At 54.2% G+C, this 18,536-nt stretch overlaps 1 protein-coding gene across 4 annotated transcripts in view; it reads right to left on the minus strand.

Annotated features, from left to right (window-relative positions):
* Positions 1-18,536, minus strand: part of KCNG2 (potassium voltage-gated channel modifier subfamily G member 2) — a 56,003-nt gene that overhangs the window by 20,933 nt on the left and 16,534 nt on the right. For all 4 annotated transcript variants that reach the window (XM_069568967.1, XM_069568968.1, XM_069568969.1 and 1 more), the window contains one exon: positions 4,004-4,677. In XM_069568967.1, the coding sequence (XP_069425068.1) occupies positions 4,004-4,636 (633 nt within the window). In that variant the 5' untranslated portion in view covers positions 4,637-4,677. The remainder of the gene's footprint in view (positions 1-4,003; positions 4,678-18,536) is intronic.

The raw sequence follows: 18,536 nt of genomic DNA on the forward strand, positions 1-18,536 counted from the left end.
CCCCCAACACCCTAGGAGTGAGGCCAGAGGCGCTGCAGACCCCAAGAAAGCAGAATGGGGAGCTCGCCTCCCTCTAGCTTGGGGCTCCTATGGTGACATGCAGGAGGGAGGTCAGGGGTCAGCCCTGGAGCTGGAGCCTCCTGGCCACAGGGAGGGGACCGCGGCAGGAGGGGACTGCGGCAGGAGAGGAGAGCCAGCTGAGGGGCCCCGGAACAAGGGAGGGAGTCCCCTGGAGGAACCAGCCCTGCAGGAGGCCCGGTCCCAGCAGGACCACGAGGCAGAGACTGGCAGTTTGAGGAGGCCATTGGTGGTGGTTTGTTTTGTGGCAGCGGGGACACACGCAGGTCCACGACGGAGCCAGAATCAAGGCCTGACCCTGAATGAGTCCCCAAGAAGCAGGCCTCAGTGCTCACTGAGCCAGCTTCAGACAGCGGGGGCCAGAGAAGGGGCCTGGGGGTCGCGCAGGGTGGGCACCCAGGCTGAGCCCAGCCCTCAGCTGCTCTGACCTGGACCCCGAGGCAAGGAACATGGAGCTGGGGACCCCCCACCCCCTGCATTTCAATGGGCGGGGCAGGAAGCAGCAAGGGCTGGGGCTGCATGCCCCTCGGCCTGGGGCCCCCCTCGGCCTGGCGCCCCGGTAAGCCTGGGGCCCCATTTGGCCTGGGGCCCACTGCTCTCTCCCTGAGCGTGAGGGCCGAGGGTCCTCGGTACCTTGTGAGGCGCCCGATGCAGTGGAACCCTGGCTGCCCCCCCCCCCCGGTGGTCTGCGCCCCGCCGGCCCCCAGAGCCCCGCCGGCCCCCGCCCAGCCCGTCCACCTCCATCTCCAAGGGCCTGCTGACTCCAAACGCCTCAGGGGGGTGGACTCACACAGGCTCTGCCCTGACAGTTGGCTTGTTTCCCTCAGCACAGCGTCTTCAAGGTTCGTCCCACAAGTATGCTTTTCCCATCATCCAGCCTATAAACAACGAAAAGCAGAGACCAGCTCTCGTTCAGTTACGACGTGTGAGAGCAGATTCCTGACAGAGCCACCACTGGCCACAGGGGCTGCCCGGGCATCGAGGAGACACGGGGATGGCCACAGCCTGGACTCTAGCAGGGCAGACTGCCCAGAAGCCCCCAACAAGCACACAGGCCCCGCACAGCCTCTGCCCACTGCTCTCAGCCGGCCTGAGCAGTCTGGCTGCAGAGTCCTCCCTGGGGCGGGGAAGGTGCCCCGAGGCAACACGAGAGACTCCGTGACATCAACAGTGAGACATGCCCGGGGCCAAGGCAGAGTGAGACGTCCCTGTGCCCAAAGGGCACACCCCGGCCGCCCCAAAGCCAGGGTCTCTGTGCACGGGGGCTTCCTTCAGCGCCATGGGGGCCCCACTCACTCAAGGGGGCATCTCATGGGCCAGCAGCAGGAACCACGGAACCGTTTTCCTCTGATTCCCTGAATAATGGAAGATAATAATCTTTCCTCTCCCTCCATGCTTTTCTTCACCAACACATAAAAATAATCATCAAACACTAACACTGCCAGAGATGACGAGCAACAACCCCAGACTGATGATAAGGGAGCCTCACCAGCCACCTCTGATTCCTGAGGACACTTCCTGCTCCCCAAGATCCTTTTCCAGGAGGAAGCTGGGTGCATTGATCTGGACCATCCACTAGAGTGTGGGTGCCCCGCAGAAGCATCCTTGCTAGTGGAAGACTCAGGCTCAAGGGACAGTCGGTGCTGAGCCCCTCAGAGGACGCTTTCTGGAGCCTTCAAGAGAAGACTTGAAATTTTAAAAGCAATTACTTAGCTACTTAATTAAAACCAGAGATCACATATAGATAATATTTTAGGCCAGGCTAAATTCTACTGGGGAAAAAACCCAACAATCAAGAAAATAATGAAGGGTTTCACGTTCTTCTCTGCCCTACATCTCCAACGCTTTGTGCCTGGAAACTTCCCTGGTAAGTCAAGGCTGCAGCAGCACGGGAGACAGCAGAAGCTCCCCGGAAACATAAACACAGAATCATCACAGATGCCAGCTGGCCCACTGCTGGGACAAGCCCCAGACCTGAGGGCAGGACTCACCAGACACATGCACACGTGTCCACAGCCACGCGTGTTACAACAGCAAGAGGGGGAAGCGACCCAGGTGTCACGGATGGATAACGGGTGCATAAGGAGAGGGGACACTACTCGGCCCTAAGAAGGAAGGAGTCTGACATCTGCCACGACGCCGTGAACCTGGAGGACACGGTGCCTGCATGATTCCTCTTAAACGAGTCCCTAAGGTTGTTAGATCCACAGAGGCAGAAGGTCCAAGGCGGGTTCTGGGGGCTGCGGAGTCAGTGTTTAGCGGGAAGTTTCCGTCTGGGAAGATGAGCGATTTCTAGCAATGGATGGTGCACCTGTGACTGTAGTTAACGCCACTGAACTGTGCATAAAAACAGCTCAGCTGGTGAATTTCACGTGTATTTTGCCTCACACACTCAGTGTTGATGAAACATAAACACTTTTCCTTCCTGTAGCAGTGACACCACCTACTGTGACTTGGCACCTACTGTGTGCAGTGTGCCGGGATCTGGCAGTGCACACAGGTATAAGTCCATGGATTCACCAACACATGGACACACTCAGCACGTGCTCACCCACACTGGGGTCCTTACTTCCTAACCTGAGGACTGATTTGGTGAGACAGTGTCGGGTGGCAGGAAGTGATGTTTCTGGAAATGACGAAGAGGTGGGTGATGGATGTGAATGGTGGCTGACGTGGGGACCGGCAAGGAGACTCAAGGCCGGCTCAGTCTCTGGTGACACAGCCCTGACTTCTGTTCCCTGATTCTGGCGTAAATGGTTTCCTCCTCGGATTGTGAGTTATTGCTACTTAGAAAGTCCAAACACGTCTTTAGAAGCAGAATCCAAAACCTGGGTATAGTTAAGACAGCTGGAAATGACAGCCCAGGAATCAGACACCCAAACAATGAAGGAAGCGAAACCAATTTCCTAAAATTTACATTTAAATTTGATCTGCAGTCAGGGTCACCAGCTCCCAGTGGAGCCCACTCATAGCTGTTACCAGAGGACCGGGCTCTGCATCTCTGAATAATGAGCTGACCACATGGGGTGAACTTGGACATGACCCTGGACAACGAGGGGCTCTCGGGGAGGGGCTATGGGAGCCCTGACCTGCTCCACCTAGACGGGGGTGGGGGTGTTCAAGTCCAATGCCCACCCCTGGAAGCTGGAGCTGCAGAGCAGGCAGGCAGCGAACCCCCCGCCACTCCGTGAGGAAACGCAGGTGACGCTGCAGGGCGACACAGTCACATCGTCAGACACGCAGCAGCTCCTCTCTCCTGACCCCAACCCCGACGCCATCCACTCCGGCCTCCCCGAACGCATCTGAGACCTTCCGGGGCGCGTGCAGCACACAAACACCCATCCCCAACCCGTGGAGGACACTTCCACCTGTACCTCTCAGGTCAACAAGGGGGCGTGAAGTCCACCAGCTGCTCAGAGCCAGTGCGGGAGCTGGGCGCCTGGAAGAATTCCCAGGTTCCCTTCTTCTGGTCCAGGATGACGGGACTTGAGTTTACAGCACAGCACTCTAGAGCGGGCATTTTAGCTCCGAATTGTCCAAGCTTCTGGGCCTGGCTGGCAGACAGGATGGGTGAGAAGGCTGCTGACCTGCGGACTCACTGAGTTCTCAGAACTGGCAGGAATGTGGAGCCTCTGCCAGCAGTGGACAGCCTGGTGCCCCCGCGTGCCAGCGGCTCTCTCCCCCGAACCGGAGCTGGTGCGGTGGTTCCAGGGCCCATGGTTTCAACCAACGGGGCAGGGGTGCCTAAGGCCACCAGGCCGTGGGTGCCCCTCCCTCCCCTGGCCCGGCTGCCTCCAGGCCGCAACTCGAGTCCAGCCCTAGGTCCCCGCTGACCCCCACCACCCGGGCCGGTTCCGTCTCCGCCACCCCCAGCCCTGCCCAGTCCAGCCCGGGTGCCCTGCCAGCTGCCCCGGCCTGCACTTACCCGCTCCTCTTCGGCGCGGATGTCCGGCATGGTGCTGAGGCAGAGGCCGACCGCCGTGACGGCCACGAAGGCCACGGACACGCAGGCGAAGAGCTTGCCGGCCGGGCCCGAGCGCGGGTCGTCCACCACGTCGCGCAGGCGCCGCCGGCCGCTCGCCAGCCGCCCGCCAGGCCCCGGGGCGCAGGCCGGGCTCCCTGGCGCCGCGCGCTCCGCCGGCCCCGCGCGCGCCTCGGCCGCCTCCTCCTCGCGGCGGCGCAGGCGGCGCAGGCAGCACCGCTCCAGGCGCGCCTCGTCGATGCCCCAGTAGGCCAGCTCGTCGCGGAAGGCCAGGGCACACGGGCCGCGCAGCAGCCTCAGCTTCCCGGCGCGCAGCAGCGCCACGATGGCGCGGAAGGCGCACGGGCTGCGGTCGAAGAAGAACTCGTCGCGGCTCACGTCGTAGTCGTCGCACACGCGCAGCAGCTCGTCGTGGCCGCGGCAGGCGCGCAGGCGCTCGAGGCGCGCGAGGGGGCAGCGAGCCAGCGCGGCCCAGGCCAGGCGCACGCGGCAGCCGCCCACGTTGATGATGACGTGCCGGGCGCGGGCCCCGCCGCCGCCGCCCCGCCGCTCCGCGGGCCCGGGCAGCGGGGCCATGGCCCCATGCGCCGCGCCGCGCCGGGGTCAGGAGGCTGGGCCTGCAAAGGAACGGGCGCGTGTTAGGCCGCAGGCAGGATGGAGCTGGGGGCACCCTGCCTGCGCGCGACCCTGGGACCTGGGACCAAACGGAACCCAGGGCTCCACCGGCCCGGGCGCTCAGTTCTCCGCTGCATCCCTGAGGCCCTCCTTTACATCTGCGTATCTGTTTGGAAACAGAGTCCCTAACTCAGGAACCACATCACAGAAGTTGCATGGACTCCTGTGGGTTCTTTTCCACACTACTGAAGAGAGGCTCCGGTCCTCCCCGAACCCTGCCAGGATGGCCCCCCCCCCCCAGTGCTTGTTAACACGATGGGGCCACGCTCGGGCACCAGGCGCTTCCCTGCACTGTAGCCACAGGGACGGAACACAGGAAACAAACAAGGACCAGCCCGGAGCCTCTCTACTGGGGAGTATGAGCAAGGACATGGGCGGGGCAGTCCTCTGGGGGGCAGAGAGACGGTTCTCAGAGTGTGGACTGAGGGCTGACAGCGTTGAAATTATCAGGAGAACCTGCAAAATATATATGTTCCTGGCTCTCCACATAAATTCAGAGTGACTGGAAAACTGCATAGTAAGGACCTCCAAATATCCTCCCGTTAAAGCAAGGATGGAAAAAAAAAAAAACAACACACACATCAGAATTGACTTTTTTGGAACTCCAGACACTAACCAAAGGGTAGCAGCAGCCGGGGGAACACTTGAGGAAGAACCCCTGAATCTCGGTAACAATGTTAATTCAGCGTCTTAACCTGCCCCTAGCTTCGTGATAGCCTTGAAGGTGACACCCTGCATTCCTGGCACCACGACTGGCGCTGGGACGGGGAGTGCACCCCATTCAGGGGGAACCGTAACTGTTGGGACCTTTCTGGTGGCCCATCAGAGGGCCTGCCTGTACCTCCCCTGACTCAGGGCTCTCTCAGGGCAGAGGTGGCCGCTTGAGCAGCTTGTGGAAATCATTTACATGAAAATGTTTGCCGAGACAAGGGATGAATTTTGTGTCACGGCAAACAACAGGCTAACCAGAAGGCTAGGGAGAAAAGGCTGGGGAATGAGACGCTTTGAAAAGCTCTGACAAATTCCTGGAAACCTAGAATGTGGCTCACATGCCTGGGGCTGTGGGCATGCTCTGGAAAGACTGAGAAGCCTCCACCTTCCCCTGCACGCCCCCTGCAGGCTCTGCACCAGCAAGACGTGAAGGTGGGGGGCATGCAGTGAGGGACAGCCTGCTGGTGTTGAAGTGCCCGGACACACACAACTAATCTGCAGAAACCGGTTTTTGTTCTGTTCCAGGCACTTGAGACGCTCTGTCCAATCACTGTCTGACCATGAAGCTGATGCAACAGAGACATCCGCAAGACAAAGACAAAAATGCAGACTTCGCACAATTCATTCTGGAAACAACAGCCCTGAAATGCCTCCCCATCCACCATGTGGCTTATAGGAGGCATCTAAGCACTGTAGATTTTTTTTAAAATAAAGACTTAATAGAAAAAATGGGCAAGCTATCACTGAGCTTATAGTAAAGGGGAAAAAATAGACTTTAAATATATGAAAAGATGCTCCAGTTCATTCCTAACAGCAAAAGCAAACATCTCAAGTTGCCACAGGTATTGCATTGTAGGGTGGGAGAGGTTGAGGACAGTTCATTGCATTCGCTTCTGACAGGTAGTAACTGGTAAGCCGTCGTGACAGGAGGTGGGAGGTTTGAACTCACCCTGTAGGAAGCAGGGATGTTTGTCCCTACACACTAGGGAAAGGGTCTCTATACCCTAGTGAAAGAAATCTGCCCTGGGGAGAGGATTAAAAGGTTTCTCTGCCTGGCTCTTTGAAAATATATGTCTAAAAATCCTACCTGCACAGTAGGTATGAGGTTGAAACTTCTGTCTCAGTTACAGAAACCCAAGAAATTATCACCCGTGAGAGGAGGTCTCATGTTGGCCACATCCAGAGACTCTGGTTAGACCACACACAGAATCACCTGGGGCAACTCTGCCCCCAGGGGCATCAGGGAGGCCTGGGATGATTTTGGTTGTCATGACCAGAAACGACAGTTCCCCACTGGTGTCCGGTGGGAAGAAGTCAGGGGTGCCACGAGACCACACAGTGCACCCACACGATACCCCAGAACAGGGCAGACCCAGCCCAACGCCAACAGCACCGCGGGTCTGCAGGGACGGCCTTGCCACTGAAGCCTCATAGGTTCCCACTGGTGAAGCCCTGAGAGATGAATTTACAGACCGAAATTATAAAATACACAGGGCAGAATCCCACCTGAGCAAACACTGGCAGACACAGGAATAATAGGGTTGGGCTCCAGTGGTAGGATTATCAAAAATAATTCAGTACATCAAAGAAGGAATTGAAAACCCCAGAGGAAGAAAAATATTGTCAAAAAGACTATGAGAATCTGATAATGAAACCCAGTTTCCAGAAGTGAATAGATAAGACTGAAAATAGAGATGGTCAGTTTGGGGTCAGGCTGGATCAGGTTGAGGCCAGGCTGAGTCAGGTGAGGCCAGGTTGGGGTCACATTGGGTCAAGTTGAGGGCAGGTTGAGGGCAGGCTAGGTCAGGTTGGGTCTGGTTGAGGTCAGGTTGGGACAGGTAGAGGTCATGCTGAGTCTGGCTGAGGTCAGGTTGGGTCAGGTTGAGGTTAGGTTGGGTCAGGTAGAGGTCATGCTGAGTCTGGTTGAGGTCAGGTTGAGGTCAGGTTAGGTCTGGTTGAGGTCAGGTTGGGTCAGGTAGGGGTCAGGTTGAGGTCAGCTGGGTCAGGTTCTCTCCCAGGAACCCTCCAAAAGGAGTCAACAGAAGACAGACAACACAGACAAGAACACACATGGAAGATAAAGTGAAGTTATCAATACTGTTTAGTAGGAATCCCAAGGGAAGGAAACTGAAGATAGGTGACATCCAGCCGCAGCTTGGAGTGACCACAGGATGGCGAACACCCCCACCAGGCACTTTCTGGGGAGACCTGGGGACCTCAGTCGAGAGGACCTGACTTTGCGGTACTTTGGGGGAGATGTCACCCCATTCCTGGATCCTGGGAGCTGCAGGCTGGGTGGTGCCCATTAGGGATGCTGCCTCTGGGGGGTCTGTGAGGGGGGCATCAGAGGAGTGTGTGTGTGTGAAATGAAAAAGGGGAAAATCACACAAGATTAGACAGGGGTCTCAAATATCAGAAGACCAACCCACAGTTGGAGAAATGTTTATTCTGTAGCTGAATTTACCAGTTTGTATTTAGGCTTAGAAACATGAACTGAAACAGATTAAAACCTGTTTAGTAGAGGTGAACCTTTGGATCTCACAAGAGAACTGAAGTAGTCTTCTCTAGGAAAAATGTCTTTCCTTGTGCAAAACAGATAGCTTCGTATTTGGAGGAGGTGACCTTTAAAATGAGCAAATTTGGAAAACTCAGCAGTGGCCACAGGACTGGAAAAGGTCAGTTTTCATTCCAGTCCCTAAGAAAGGTAATACCAAAGAATGCTCAAACTACTGCACAATTGCACTCATCTCACACGCTAGCAAAGTAACACTCAAGATTCTCCAAGCCAGGCTTCAACAATACATCAGCTGTGAACTTCTAGATGTTCAAGATGATTTTAGAAAAGGCAGAGGAACCAGAGATCAAATTGCCAACATCCGCTGGATCATGGAAAAAGCAAGAGAGTCCCAGAAAAACATCTATTTCTGCTTTATTGACTATGCCAATGCCTTTGACTGTGTAGATCACAATAAACTGTGGAAAATTCTTCAGGAGATGAGAATACCAGACCACCTGACATGCCTCTTGAGAAATCTGTATGCAGGTCAGGAAGCAACAGTTAGAACTGGACATGGAACAACAGACAGGTTCCCAATAGGAAAAGGAGTACGTCAAGGCTGTATATTGTCACCTTGCTTATTTAACTTATATGCAGAGTACATCATGAGAAGTGCTGGGCTGGATGAAGCACAAGCTGGAATCAAGATTGCTAGGAGAAATATCAATAACCTTAGATATGCAGATGACACCACCCTTATGGCAGAAAGTGAAGAACTAAAGCAGCTCTTGATGAAAGTGAAAGAGGAGAGTGAAAAATTTGGTTAAAGCTCAACATTCAGAAAACAAAATCATGGCATCTGGTCCCATCACTTCATGGGAAATAGACGGGGAAACAGTGTCAGACTTTATTTCTCTGGGCTCCAAAATCACTGCAGATGGTGACTGCAGCCATGAAATTAAAAGACACTTGCTCCTTGGAAGAAAAGTTATGACCAACCTAGACAGCATATTATAAAGTAGAGACATTACTTTGCCAGCAAAGATCCATCTAGTCAAGGCTATGGTTTTTACAGTAGTCATGTATGGATGTGAGAGTTGGACTATAAAGAAAGCTAAGCACCGAAGAATTGATGCTTTTGAACTGTGGTGTTGGAGAAGACTCTTTGAGAGTCCCTTGGACTGCAAGGAGATCCAACTAGTCCATCCTAAAGGAAATCAGTCCTGAATGTTCATTGGAAGGACTGATGTTGAAGCTGAAACTCCAATACTTTGGCTACTTGAGGAACTGACTCTTTCGAAAAGACCCTGATGCTGGGAAAGATTGAAGGCAAGAGGAGAAGGGGACAACAGAGGATGAGGTGGCTGGATGGCATCACCGACTCTATGGACATGAGTTTAGGTAAACTCCGGGAGTTGATGATGGACAGGGAGGCCTGGTGTGCTGCAGTCCATGGGGTCACAAAGAGACGGACACGACTGAGTGACTGAACTGAACTGAAATGTACCTGGGTGGGCAGCCACGCTGCTGGGCCCCTGGGGCCCCACATCCTCCCGCGGGTGCATGTACTGATGGACTCCCAGGCGTTAGCACCTGCATCTTTTGTGGGGACATTCTCGGGCTCCAGGGTCCACCTGCCTGCCCAGCACAGGCCAAGCGGGAGTGAATGGTGAGGGAGGCTCCTGCCCCAGGAGGAGCAGGGCAGGGTCAGGGGGAGCTCTCAGTGGGGACAGCATGCCCCAGAGATGGGCCACTGCAGAGCTCGGAGAGGGCTTTGTCTTCTCGCTTGAGAGCCAAGCTCAGTCAGGGAAGCACGGCGGGGGGCACTCAGGAGATGAGGTGCAGAGCCATCAGCCCCCGGGTCTGAGGGGAGGGGACCATGCTCGCCCCCCGACCGAGGCCGCTCCGGTCCTCGTCTGGCCTGGTGTCCCTCCACATGCTCACTTCCGATACAGCCGAAGTGCTTCACCTCTGAGTTGACACGGGTTCACGAGAACGAACACATGAGACCAGCCACGTGACAATCGGAAAACGTGATCTAAATGAGAAACACTTTTCTCCAATCAATCAACTAGCACATGACTGTGGCTGAGCTAGTTTAAAACGAAAATGCGCCCAACCTCTTGACAATAAGGAGGACACAGGTTAATATTTGGTGAGACACTGCATTGTTTTTCAATTCTTATTGTCCTACCGAGACAAACATCACATGAATTCACATAAAAATCATCCACGTGTTAAGTACAAAGACCCAAAGGTAAAGAACTAATTTCAAATAAAACATGTTTGTTAGGAAATTTCAGTCTTAAAGTACTATTAGGATCATTCCCATAATTTCTGTCCAATTGTTAACCTCCAATGTGTTCAACCATTTTTTTCCTGGAATGCATTTTTTTCTATATGTCAAAATTACACAAATTGCAAATTATACTTCTAAAGTGTATATATGAACAGAACAAAAAGCACAATAATTAGATCTAGTTTTAGCCATGCTGTTGACAGAAAGATTGATGATTATTTTTCAGTTATGATTTATGATAACTTCGTATGGTCTCCAAATCTGTAAGGCATATAGAAATTTGATTACTAATAACTCTTATCCATAAAGCATGATGTATATAGCAGAACCGCATATAACTGCCTCAAAGGTTTTTTTAAATTAAACTTTCAATTTTGAGATTGTAGAGATCCTTTTACCCAACTTGTGCAGTGGTAGCATCTCGCAAACCTGCAGGGTGCCGCCTCGGACACAGTCCAGACACGGAGCGTCCATCACACCAGGCCCCCAGCACCTCCATCCCTCCCAGCCCCACCCCGGCCTAACGTGGCCCCAGTGGCCCATGCTCTGTCCCTGTGCTCCTGTCATCCCAAGCAGGGTGTATAAGAGGACCCTCGCTGGCAGGCAACCCGTGAGGACTGGGTCTTTTCGCTCAGCGTAACTCTGAAGATTCACCAGATCGTGGCTGGTGCAGTGCTCACAGTTGCATAACCCTCTCGAGGTGAAGGACAGCTGGCTCATTTCCAGGATTTGGCTATTAAGAGCAAAGCTGCTATAAACATTTCCATAAACGTCCCCTCATCATGTGGTTAAACACCCAGTGGAGCTTAGATTTTTACTTTTTGATAAAGTCTAATTTACATTTTTTTTCCTGACTGTGCTTTTGGTATCAAGAACAATGTGCTTGATCCAACATCCCAAAGATAATCCAGTGTTGTTTTCCCAAAGTTAATAGTTTACATTTTACACTGAAGTCTGTCATGCACTTTGACATAATTTTTGTACAAGGTGTGACCCTCACAGGAAATGCATGTCAACCCCATTCTTGGAGGTGGGCATCCGCAAAGATTTTGAAAGCAAGCCATAAAATGTTTGTTAATCTTGTGATTTATAATAGAGTCATTTTAGAGAAATTCCGCTTGCTCTGGAAACAAGCTACAACAAAATAAAACCAATGTAATTTTTTCCTCTAGAAATTTTATCCATTTACATATAGAGTGTCTAATGCGTCTCCATGTTCTCAATACTCTGTATCTTCCACATTTTTTTGTAAACTGTGTACAAGTATAAACATGTAAACAGTCAGATGTTTTGGATATCCGTTGACTCTGATTTCTAAACAAATGCTGTTTCTAAAATTACTCTTAGAATAGCAGCCACTGAAAGTGCTTCTAGTCTCTCCAGGATGACTCGGATTTTTCATACTTTCTACCCACTGTAGGCACGAATGGCTGGGAGGCCAGCAGCCTGGGGGCGCACTGTGCTCACAGCTGACAGGCGGCTGCACACCTGGTGTGGGTGCCTGGAGCCCTCTGTTCAACCTCTGCCCTCAGGAGTTTGAATTCAACAAGCCTAGACGGCAGCGAATCTACCTCTAAGCGTCTGTGAAGCTCCGACGGTGGTACTGAATAAAGAGGAAAGAAACGCCTGATCCGCTCCGAGAGTGGATGTGAGCACGCCAGTGCAGCTCGTAGGTTCCTGAGGCCAGATGAGCTCTCTCCCTATGCGATCGCACCTCAGCCCCCAGCACCGCTTCTCCCCAGAGCAGCTCACTTCTGACGGGAAGCAGGACAGGCCCCAGGTGAGCAGACCACAGAAAGCACAGCTCCCGTGCGAGAGCACGTGCGTCAGTGGTCCTCACAGACGGGCTCCTCCAGGCAGGCTTGGAAAGTCTGAGTACATAGTGGCTGGACTGGAAACCTAAGTCAAGCCCCGAGTCTATAGTGCACACACTCTACACGGCGACAGAGGAGGGAAGAGGGAAAGACCACGCAACACCACGGGGAAACAAGATGCCCGCACGGTCTGGTGAGAAGGTGCGCACACCTGGCACCCGGGTGGCAATGGAGGGCAGTGGTCAGTCTCAGCAGCATCTGGCTCTGCCCTGGGCAAGACAAGCTCCAGTCAGACGCCCAGACCCAGGGCCCTGCGTCCGGAGAAGACGGGAGGCCTGGGCTCTTCAGAGTCAAGGACAAGGAAAGGAACAGGCGGGAGGGACGTCACAGCAGGTGGAGTGAGAGGCCGCGAGATGTAACCACACGAGATGCGTAGACCTTGGTTATAGTCTACCAGAAAGCCTACGAAACACAGCTTGGGGGCAGCTGGGAAAATCGGAAATATTGGTTATTGTTAATTTTCTTAGGTGTTATAATAATGGAATTGGTTATGGAAGAGAATGGCCTTATTTTTAGGAGATGCAGACTCAGCTACTCAGGGATAACTGTCTTGGCTTCTGTAAACTGCTTCCGCATGGTTCATTCATCTCCCATATATACGGACACACGCACATATATACACAAAATCTCATATATATAATACATATACTTCCACACAGATGGCTAGGTTTTCACTGTACTACTCTTTGGACTTTAATGTATGTTTGAAATTTTTTACTCGAAAAGAGCGAGAAAGAAACAGCGCCCGCACAACCCAACCCCACAGAACACAATTCTGGTGACGTTCCTTTCCTCCTTACGAAGTAAGATGCAAAATAATGTACAACATCCATTTTTATTTATGGAGCTATTAATAATGATTATGTTGTGTGACAGCTAATTTTATGTGTCAACTTGCCTGGGTCATGGGGTGCCCCAGATATTTGTCAAATATTTTTCTGGGTGTTTCCAGTAAGGTGTTTTTGAATGGGATTAACATTTAATCTGTAGAGTGAAGCCAACTGCCCTCGCAGACGTGGGTGTCGTATACGAAGGTTTTTTGAGATAGAAGCCCCAGACGTGGGTGTACATGAAGGTGGTCAAGATAAAAGCCCACTAGGCAGCCAGGCCTGGCCGCCCCCTTAGCTTCCTCGGCCACACAAGGCCACCCACTGCCCACGCTGGCTTCTTGGTGCCACTGCTCTTGGCGTTTCTGTGCAGGACACTCACATCCTGACTGGGCTGAGGGTCACCCCATCATCCCTTCCTGGCCTCCAGGACAGAGCCTGGCCCAGCCTCGGGCCCTGGAGCCCGGGCCAAGGACTCTGACCTGCCTTTGTGCTTTTCCCGGTCACAGGTCACTCGGAACCAGCACACTGGTCGGAACCACAGGGACCAGACGACTTGACACACGGCGTTTGTTCACGTACACAGCATGCTTTGACCTCCTTGGCAATGGTCCGTCTGTGGGGAGCTCTGTGAAAGCTTGTTTCTTTTAAAGAACCAGTCCCAGATTTGGGTTTTTGATCTAAAAACTTGTAGTTACTAATTTCTCACTTTGCAAACATCACTCACACGTGGGCGTCAAAAGGAAAACAGCTAGAGTCACAACGGAAGTTCCTAGCGACCGTAACATCACATCCAGCTGCACAGGAGAGACTTAGGCCCAGCAGCGAGGGGGCCTCCATTCACTGCAAGGCTGAGAAACACAGAACAGCCCATCCCGGCCGCTGCAAGGGGAGCGAGGCCTCTGTCTTGCCTGCCAACGGCAGGTGCCAGCTGGCAACAGGCGGGCAGGTGAGGGGGACGTCCCAGATCTCGGCAGGTCAGCATGTGTGACGAGGCCAAGACGCTGTTTCTCTGAAAACAGTGCAGGGTGTGTGCCAGGTGCTGTGCAGGCTGGGTTCTCACCTGTAGGTGGGAGAGTCTCGGGTGGAGCCGAAGCTGGGAACCTCGGTGCTGCTGCTCCAGCCAGCTCCTTGAAAGCTACTGAAACCTCTCCAGATCTCAGGCTCCAGCTGGTGAATCAAGGGAGTAGATGAGATGATCCCAAGGCCTCCTCCAGATTCAAGGTTCATAAATAGCAGGTAAGAGTGGAGAAGACAGAAGGCCTGGTCTCTTGGAAAAAAGCCAGAGAGAGCAGGAGGATGGAGGAGGAAATAAGCAGCTTCAGTCTGGGTCCTGGGACACAGCCTTTAAGAATAAAGGTTTCCTCAATGACCCTTGCGCTCCTGGGGTAAGACGGACATCCCAAGGAGGATGAGGCTGGATCCTGGCACCCAGGGGACAGGACGGGAGGGCACAGCGCCACAGGCTCTGCTCGGCCCGAGCTCACCGTCTTGCCAGCAGTCCCCTCCCGCCCCAGAGCTCCTCACGGCCGCCCCGCTCTCTCCGCACACTCTGTCTGTCTCTGTCTGTCCTGCCCTCCTCCCCAGCGAGGCCTCAGGCTCCAGGGGGCTGTCCTGTGGGGACAGGCATCCAATTGGCCAGTCCATCCGGCCGGTTCTTGCCCCAAAGCTCTCTCCGCCTCTCAGTGGGCATGAACCTCTGAGGAAATCGCTGTTTTCTCAGGCCCCCTCATGTTGAGATTTCCTGGGCCATGGTTTGATTCAACAGCTCCATTTTCCCCGTGGGAGGCGGGGCCGCACACAGGACCCCTCACCTCCGGCTGGCTTCCCCGCGTCAGGCTCATCCTGGGGGGAGTCCCTCCTCTGCTGGGGTTCCTCTGGCCCTGAGATGACAAGCCTCCCTCCTGCAGGCAGTACGTCTAGACCCTGGTCAGCCACGGGCTTCCTGGAGAGTCCAGGACACGTGGCTCATCGCCTCGCAGACACATGGTGGGTCTGGGGTCCTGAGGACTCTGAGGCCGGCTGCGGTCAGGACCCCTGGGAAGAACCTGTGTTTTGGGGACGTTTACGTCTACTCCAAGCACCCACGTGGTTACATCGTGATGGTCACTGTATTTTCCTCAAACGCTGTTCTCACTCCAGTCTACATGGTGTTGGGCGCTCTGAGGACAGGGTTTTGAGTGGAAACTTAGTAGCTTCTCAGAACCTGCTCCTTGCCTCAGCTCCTCTGTCTCCATCAGTGAACTAGACAGACAGCCGTGGTGTCGCATGATAAACATACAACTGCCAGCTTCAGGCTCAAATGCGAGGCCCTGACCACGTCTCCCCTGCTTCAGGGCAGATTTCTTTCTTCATGGAGGCCAATCTGTGTCCCGTGTCCTCACCCCACCTCCCAGAGTATTCCCTGTTCCAGCCCCCAGCCCCAGCTGTGGGGATTCTTCATAATCAGCAAATGAGCTACTCAGGGATGGACGCACCCTCCAGCCCCAGGCAGCCCCCAGCACAGCCCACTCCTCGCCCTCCCTCCTGGACGAGGGTCTCCATGGTGCTCCAGCCCCCCGCCAGGGCGCCCTCCCGGACGAGGGTCTCTACGGTTCTCCACCCCCCCATCCACTTCACGGGGCTCTCAGGGGACCAACAGCACGTCCCTCCAGAGCCCTCCCCTCTCTGGCCCACCTGGGGCTCCTCTGCCTCCCCACCTGCTCCCCCAAAGGCCTGATTCCCTCCTGGACGTCTCCGAGCTGCCCCAGAGCCCAGGAGTTACTGGGGCTTAGGCCACTGCCCACCCAGCTCAGGGCCCTGCTGACCCCATGTGAGTCCCACGGCCCCTCCAAGAGCAATTGTCTCCAAGGTGGCTTGGGCCCCCTCAGCCTCGGCCAAGTTCGGGTCCCTAGACTTGGAGCATGAACCTCCTCTTGGATTTAAGGATGTTTCCCAGTGACTGAGCACCTACAGGTTGGAAAAAGCAATTATGTTCCAGGAAGATCGTAACTGCTAAGTCTGTTTCGATGTACAGGTTGAGGACTATAATTAGCACATCTGTATGCAAACGTGTGCTGCATCTGTTTTCTCTGACATCTCCGTTCACACAGTGCCTCTGCTCCTGCGCCCAGAGGAGCGAGGGTGCCGCGGAGCCCGGGCTCTGCGAGAGGCTTCAGAGCTGCCAGGGTCTGGGGGGCGGCCGCCCCGCCGCCGGGGGTGGCTCACGGCCGACAGTTGGAGGAGGCGCCACTGAGGGGGCTTCCACTGGAGCGTGTCCCTCTGCAGGGTGTTGCAAATCCCCCCAGAGCGTCTCTTGGGGACAGGGGACAGACCCTCAATGTGTCAGGGGCCCCACACTTGGGCCCCCAGTCGGCTTGTCCCCCCAGTCAGCTTCTAAGCCCACATAATAGAAGCTCTTTGATGCCTAAGAAAGACCGAGAAGTTACAGAGCCGCCGTCCAGAGCTCATCTCCCCGTCCCTCTGGAGGGGGCCCCGGGGGCTTCCTGAGCTAAAAGGTCAAGGCTCTGGTCCAGCCTGGCCCTGGACGCTGACCGCGGAGCAGACCTTTGTACAGGACGGAGCGACAGAAACTGCAGCGAACGGAAAGGGGAAGGAGTCACGGCCACCACCTCTCCTGCCCTCTGCCGTCACTGGCAGGGCGGGAGGGCGGGGGTATTGTGTGGACCAGCATGTCCCCTCCTGAGACGAGGGGCTGCAGCCTGAGGGCACAGGGCTGGCCGAGACCTGCCCGTAGACCCTCTGTGCTCCGAGGCCTGAAGTGCGGGTCCCCAGGCTGGCCCCCAGAAGGAGGGCTGAGGAAGACTGAGACCCCCCACGACCGGGGAAGAGTAGCAGCCTCCTCGCGGCCTGGACTCCCTTAGCTCCCTGGGCAGCAAGCAGACAGTGTCTAGATCACTGAGTTTTTACTTTACAGTCAGGACAGTTCTTAATTGGTAATTTCTTTCTTAAATCAATTTTATTAAGCAAGTGATGAATCATTCCCACACCGTCTGCTGCAGAATGTGATGTATGTAAGCCACTTCCATGCGACCCCCGTGGCGCTGCAGGTCCCAGCTGGCTGTTGCGACGGGGACACGAGGACAAGGGGGACCCGGGCCACCTGCTCCAGGGACGAGGAGGAGACCTGCCTGAGCTCCGCCAACGGCCAGACCCAGGTCGGAGGGAAAGCAGGAAGGGCCGGAAGAGGACAAACCAGCCTGAGAGGCCGTGGGAAGCAGCTCTGACGGCTGTGGGGCGACAGACAGACTGACTGACTGAAATATGAGCGGAGTCTGTCAAGTCGGCAAATTCTCACAGGCTGAAAACATCCTTCTGAAGTGTCAGCAACTTGAGAGGCAAAGCACGCCTGGAGAGATGTGCTGCCTCAGAGACAGAGGAGAAACACGACCCAGACGTGGGCCCGAGAGGCTGGGCGTCAGGGGGTCGGTGGCGGGGCGCCGCTGGACTGGCTGCAGCCTGGTCCCCGTGCAGGACAAGGTTCATTTCACGGAGCTTTTTGTGAAGATCTTAACATGAGGGGAAGCTGGGTGCAGATACAGGAAAAGTCTGTGCTAATTTTGCAGCTTTTCTGCAAGTTTAAAATAGTTCAAATAAAAAGTTTCTTTATATCTAACTTTTCCGGTTTCAACCCTGAGGCACTGGAATGAAAAGCACCTTGGATCTGAATTTGATGAGTTTCAGTGACGCCTTCACATCCCTCTCCGTAAATATTAGCGCTAGGATTTCGTCAAAGGGAAAAGCTGCTGGCATGCTCAGACCACTTCTCCCTGTGTGTGTGTTGATCACTTAGTCGTGTCTGACTCTGCAAATTTATGGACTGAAGCCTGCCAGGTTCCTCTGTCCATGCAATTCTCCAGGCAAGAATACCAGAGTGGGTTGCCATTCCCTTCTCCAGGGGATCTTCCTGACTCAGGGATCGAACCCATATCTCCTGCATTGCAAGCAGATTCTTTACCATTGCCTTCTCCGTTTGAACCACCAGTAGGACACAAAAAACATACACAACAGAATTTAAAATTAGATCAATTGGACTTGAATAAAATTAGACTTCTGTGCATTGGAAACCTATCAACAGATAGAAAAGACAATGCACAGAGCAGGAAGAAAAATTTGCAAATCATATACCTGATCAGAATTTAGTATCAAGAAGATACAAAGACCTCCTACAGCTAAATAAAAAGAGCAACAACTCAGCTTAAAAATGGGGTAAGGACCTGAATAGACGTTTCTCCAAAGAAGGCAAACAGCCAACAAGCTGAAAAGATGCCCCCATAGCACTGGTATCTCGGGAAACGCAGTCAAACCACAGTCCTGCCCAGCATCCCTCCAGAGGCTTCTCCGACGCACGCTGTCCTGTGGGCATTCAGCCTTCTCCACTGGCCTCCTCATGTGGTTGCACCCCCTCACCTGCCTCGGAGTCAAGGGGGTCCAGCCATGCCTCTCCTCTGCCAGCACTGTGACTTCCGGGCTCTTATTTTTCTCCTCTCTTCTCTTGATTTGCAGATGCCTCAGGTTTTCACTGGGCTTCCCTGGTGACTCAGTGGTAAAGCATCTGTCTGCCAGTGCAGGAAACACAGGTTCGATCCCTGGG

Source organism: Ovis canadensis, chromosome 23 (assembly GCF_042477335.2).
Source record: "Ovis canadensis isolate MfBH-ARS-UI-01 breed Bighorn chromosome 23, ARS-UI_OviCan_v2, whole genome shotgun sequence".
Lineage (NCBI taxonomy): Eukaryota > Metazoa > Chordata > Mammalia > Artiodactyla > Bovidae > Ovis > Ovis canadensis.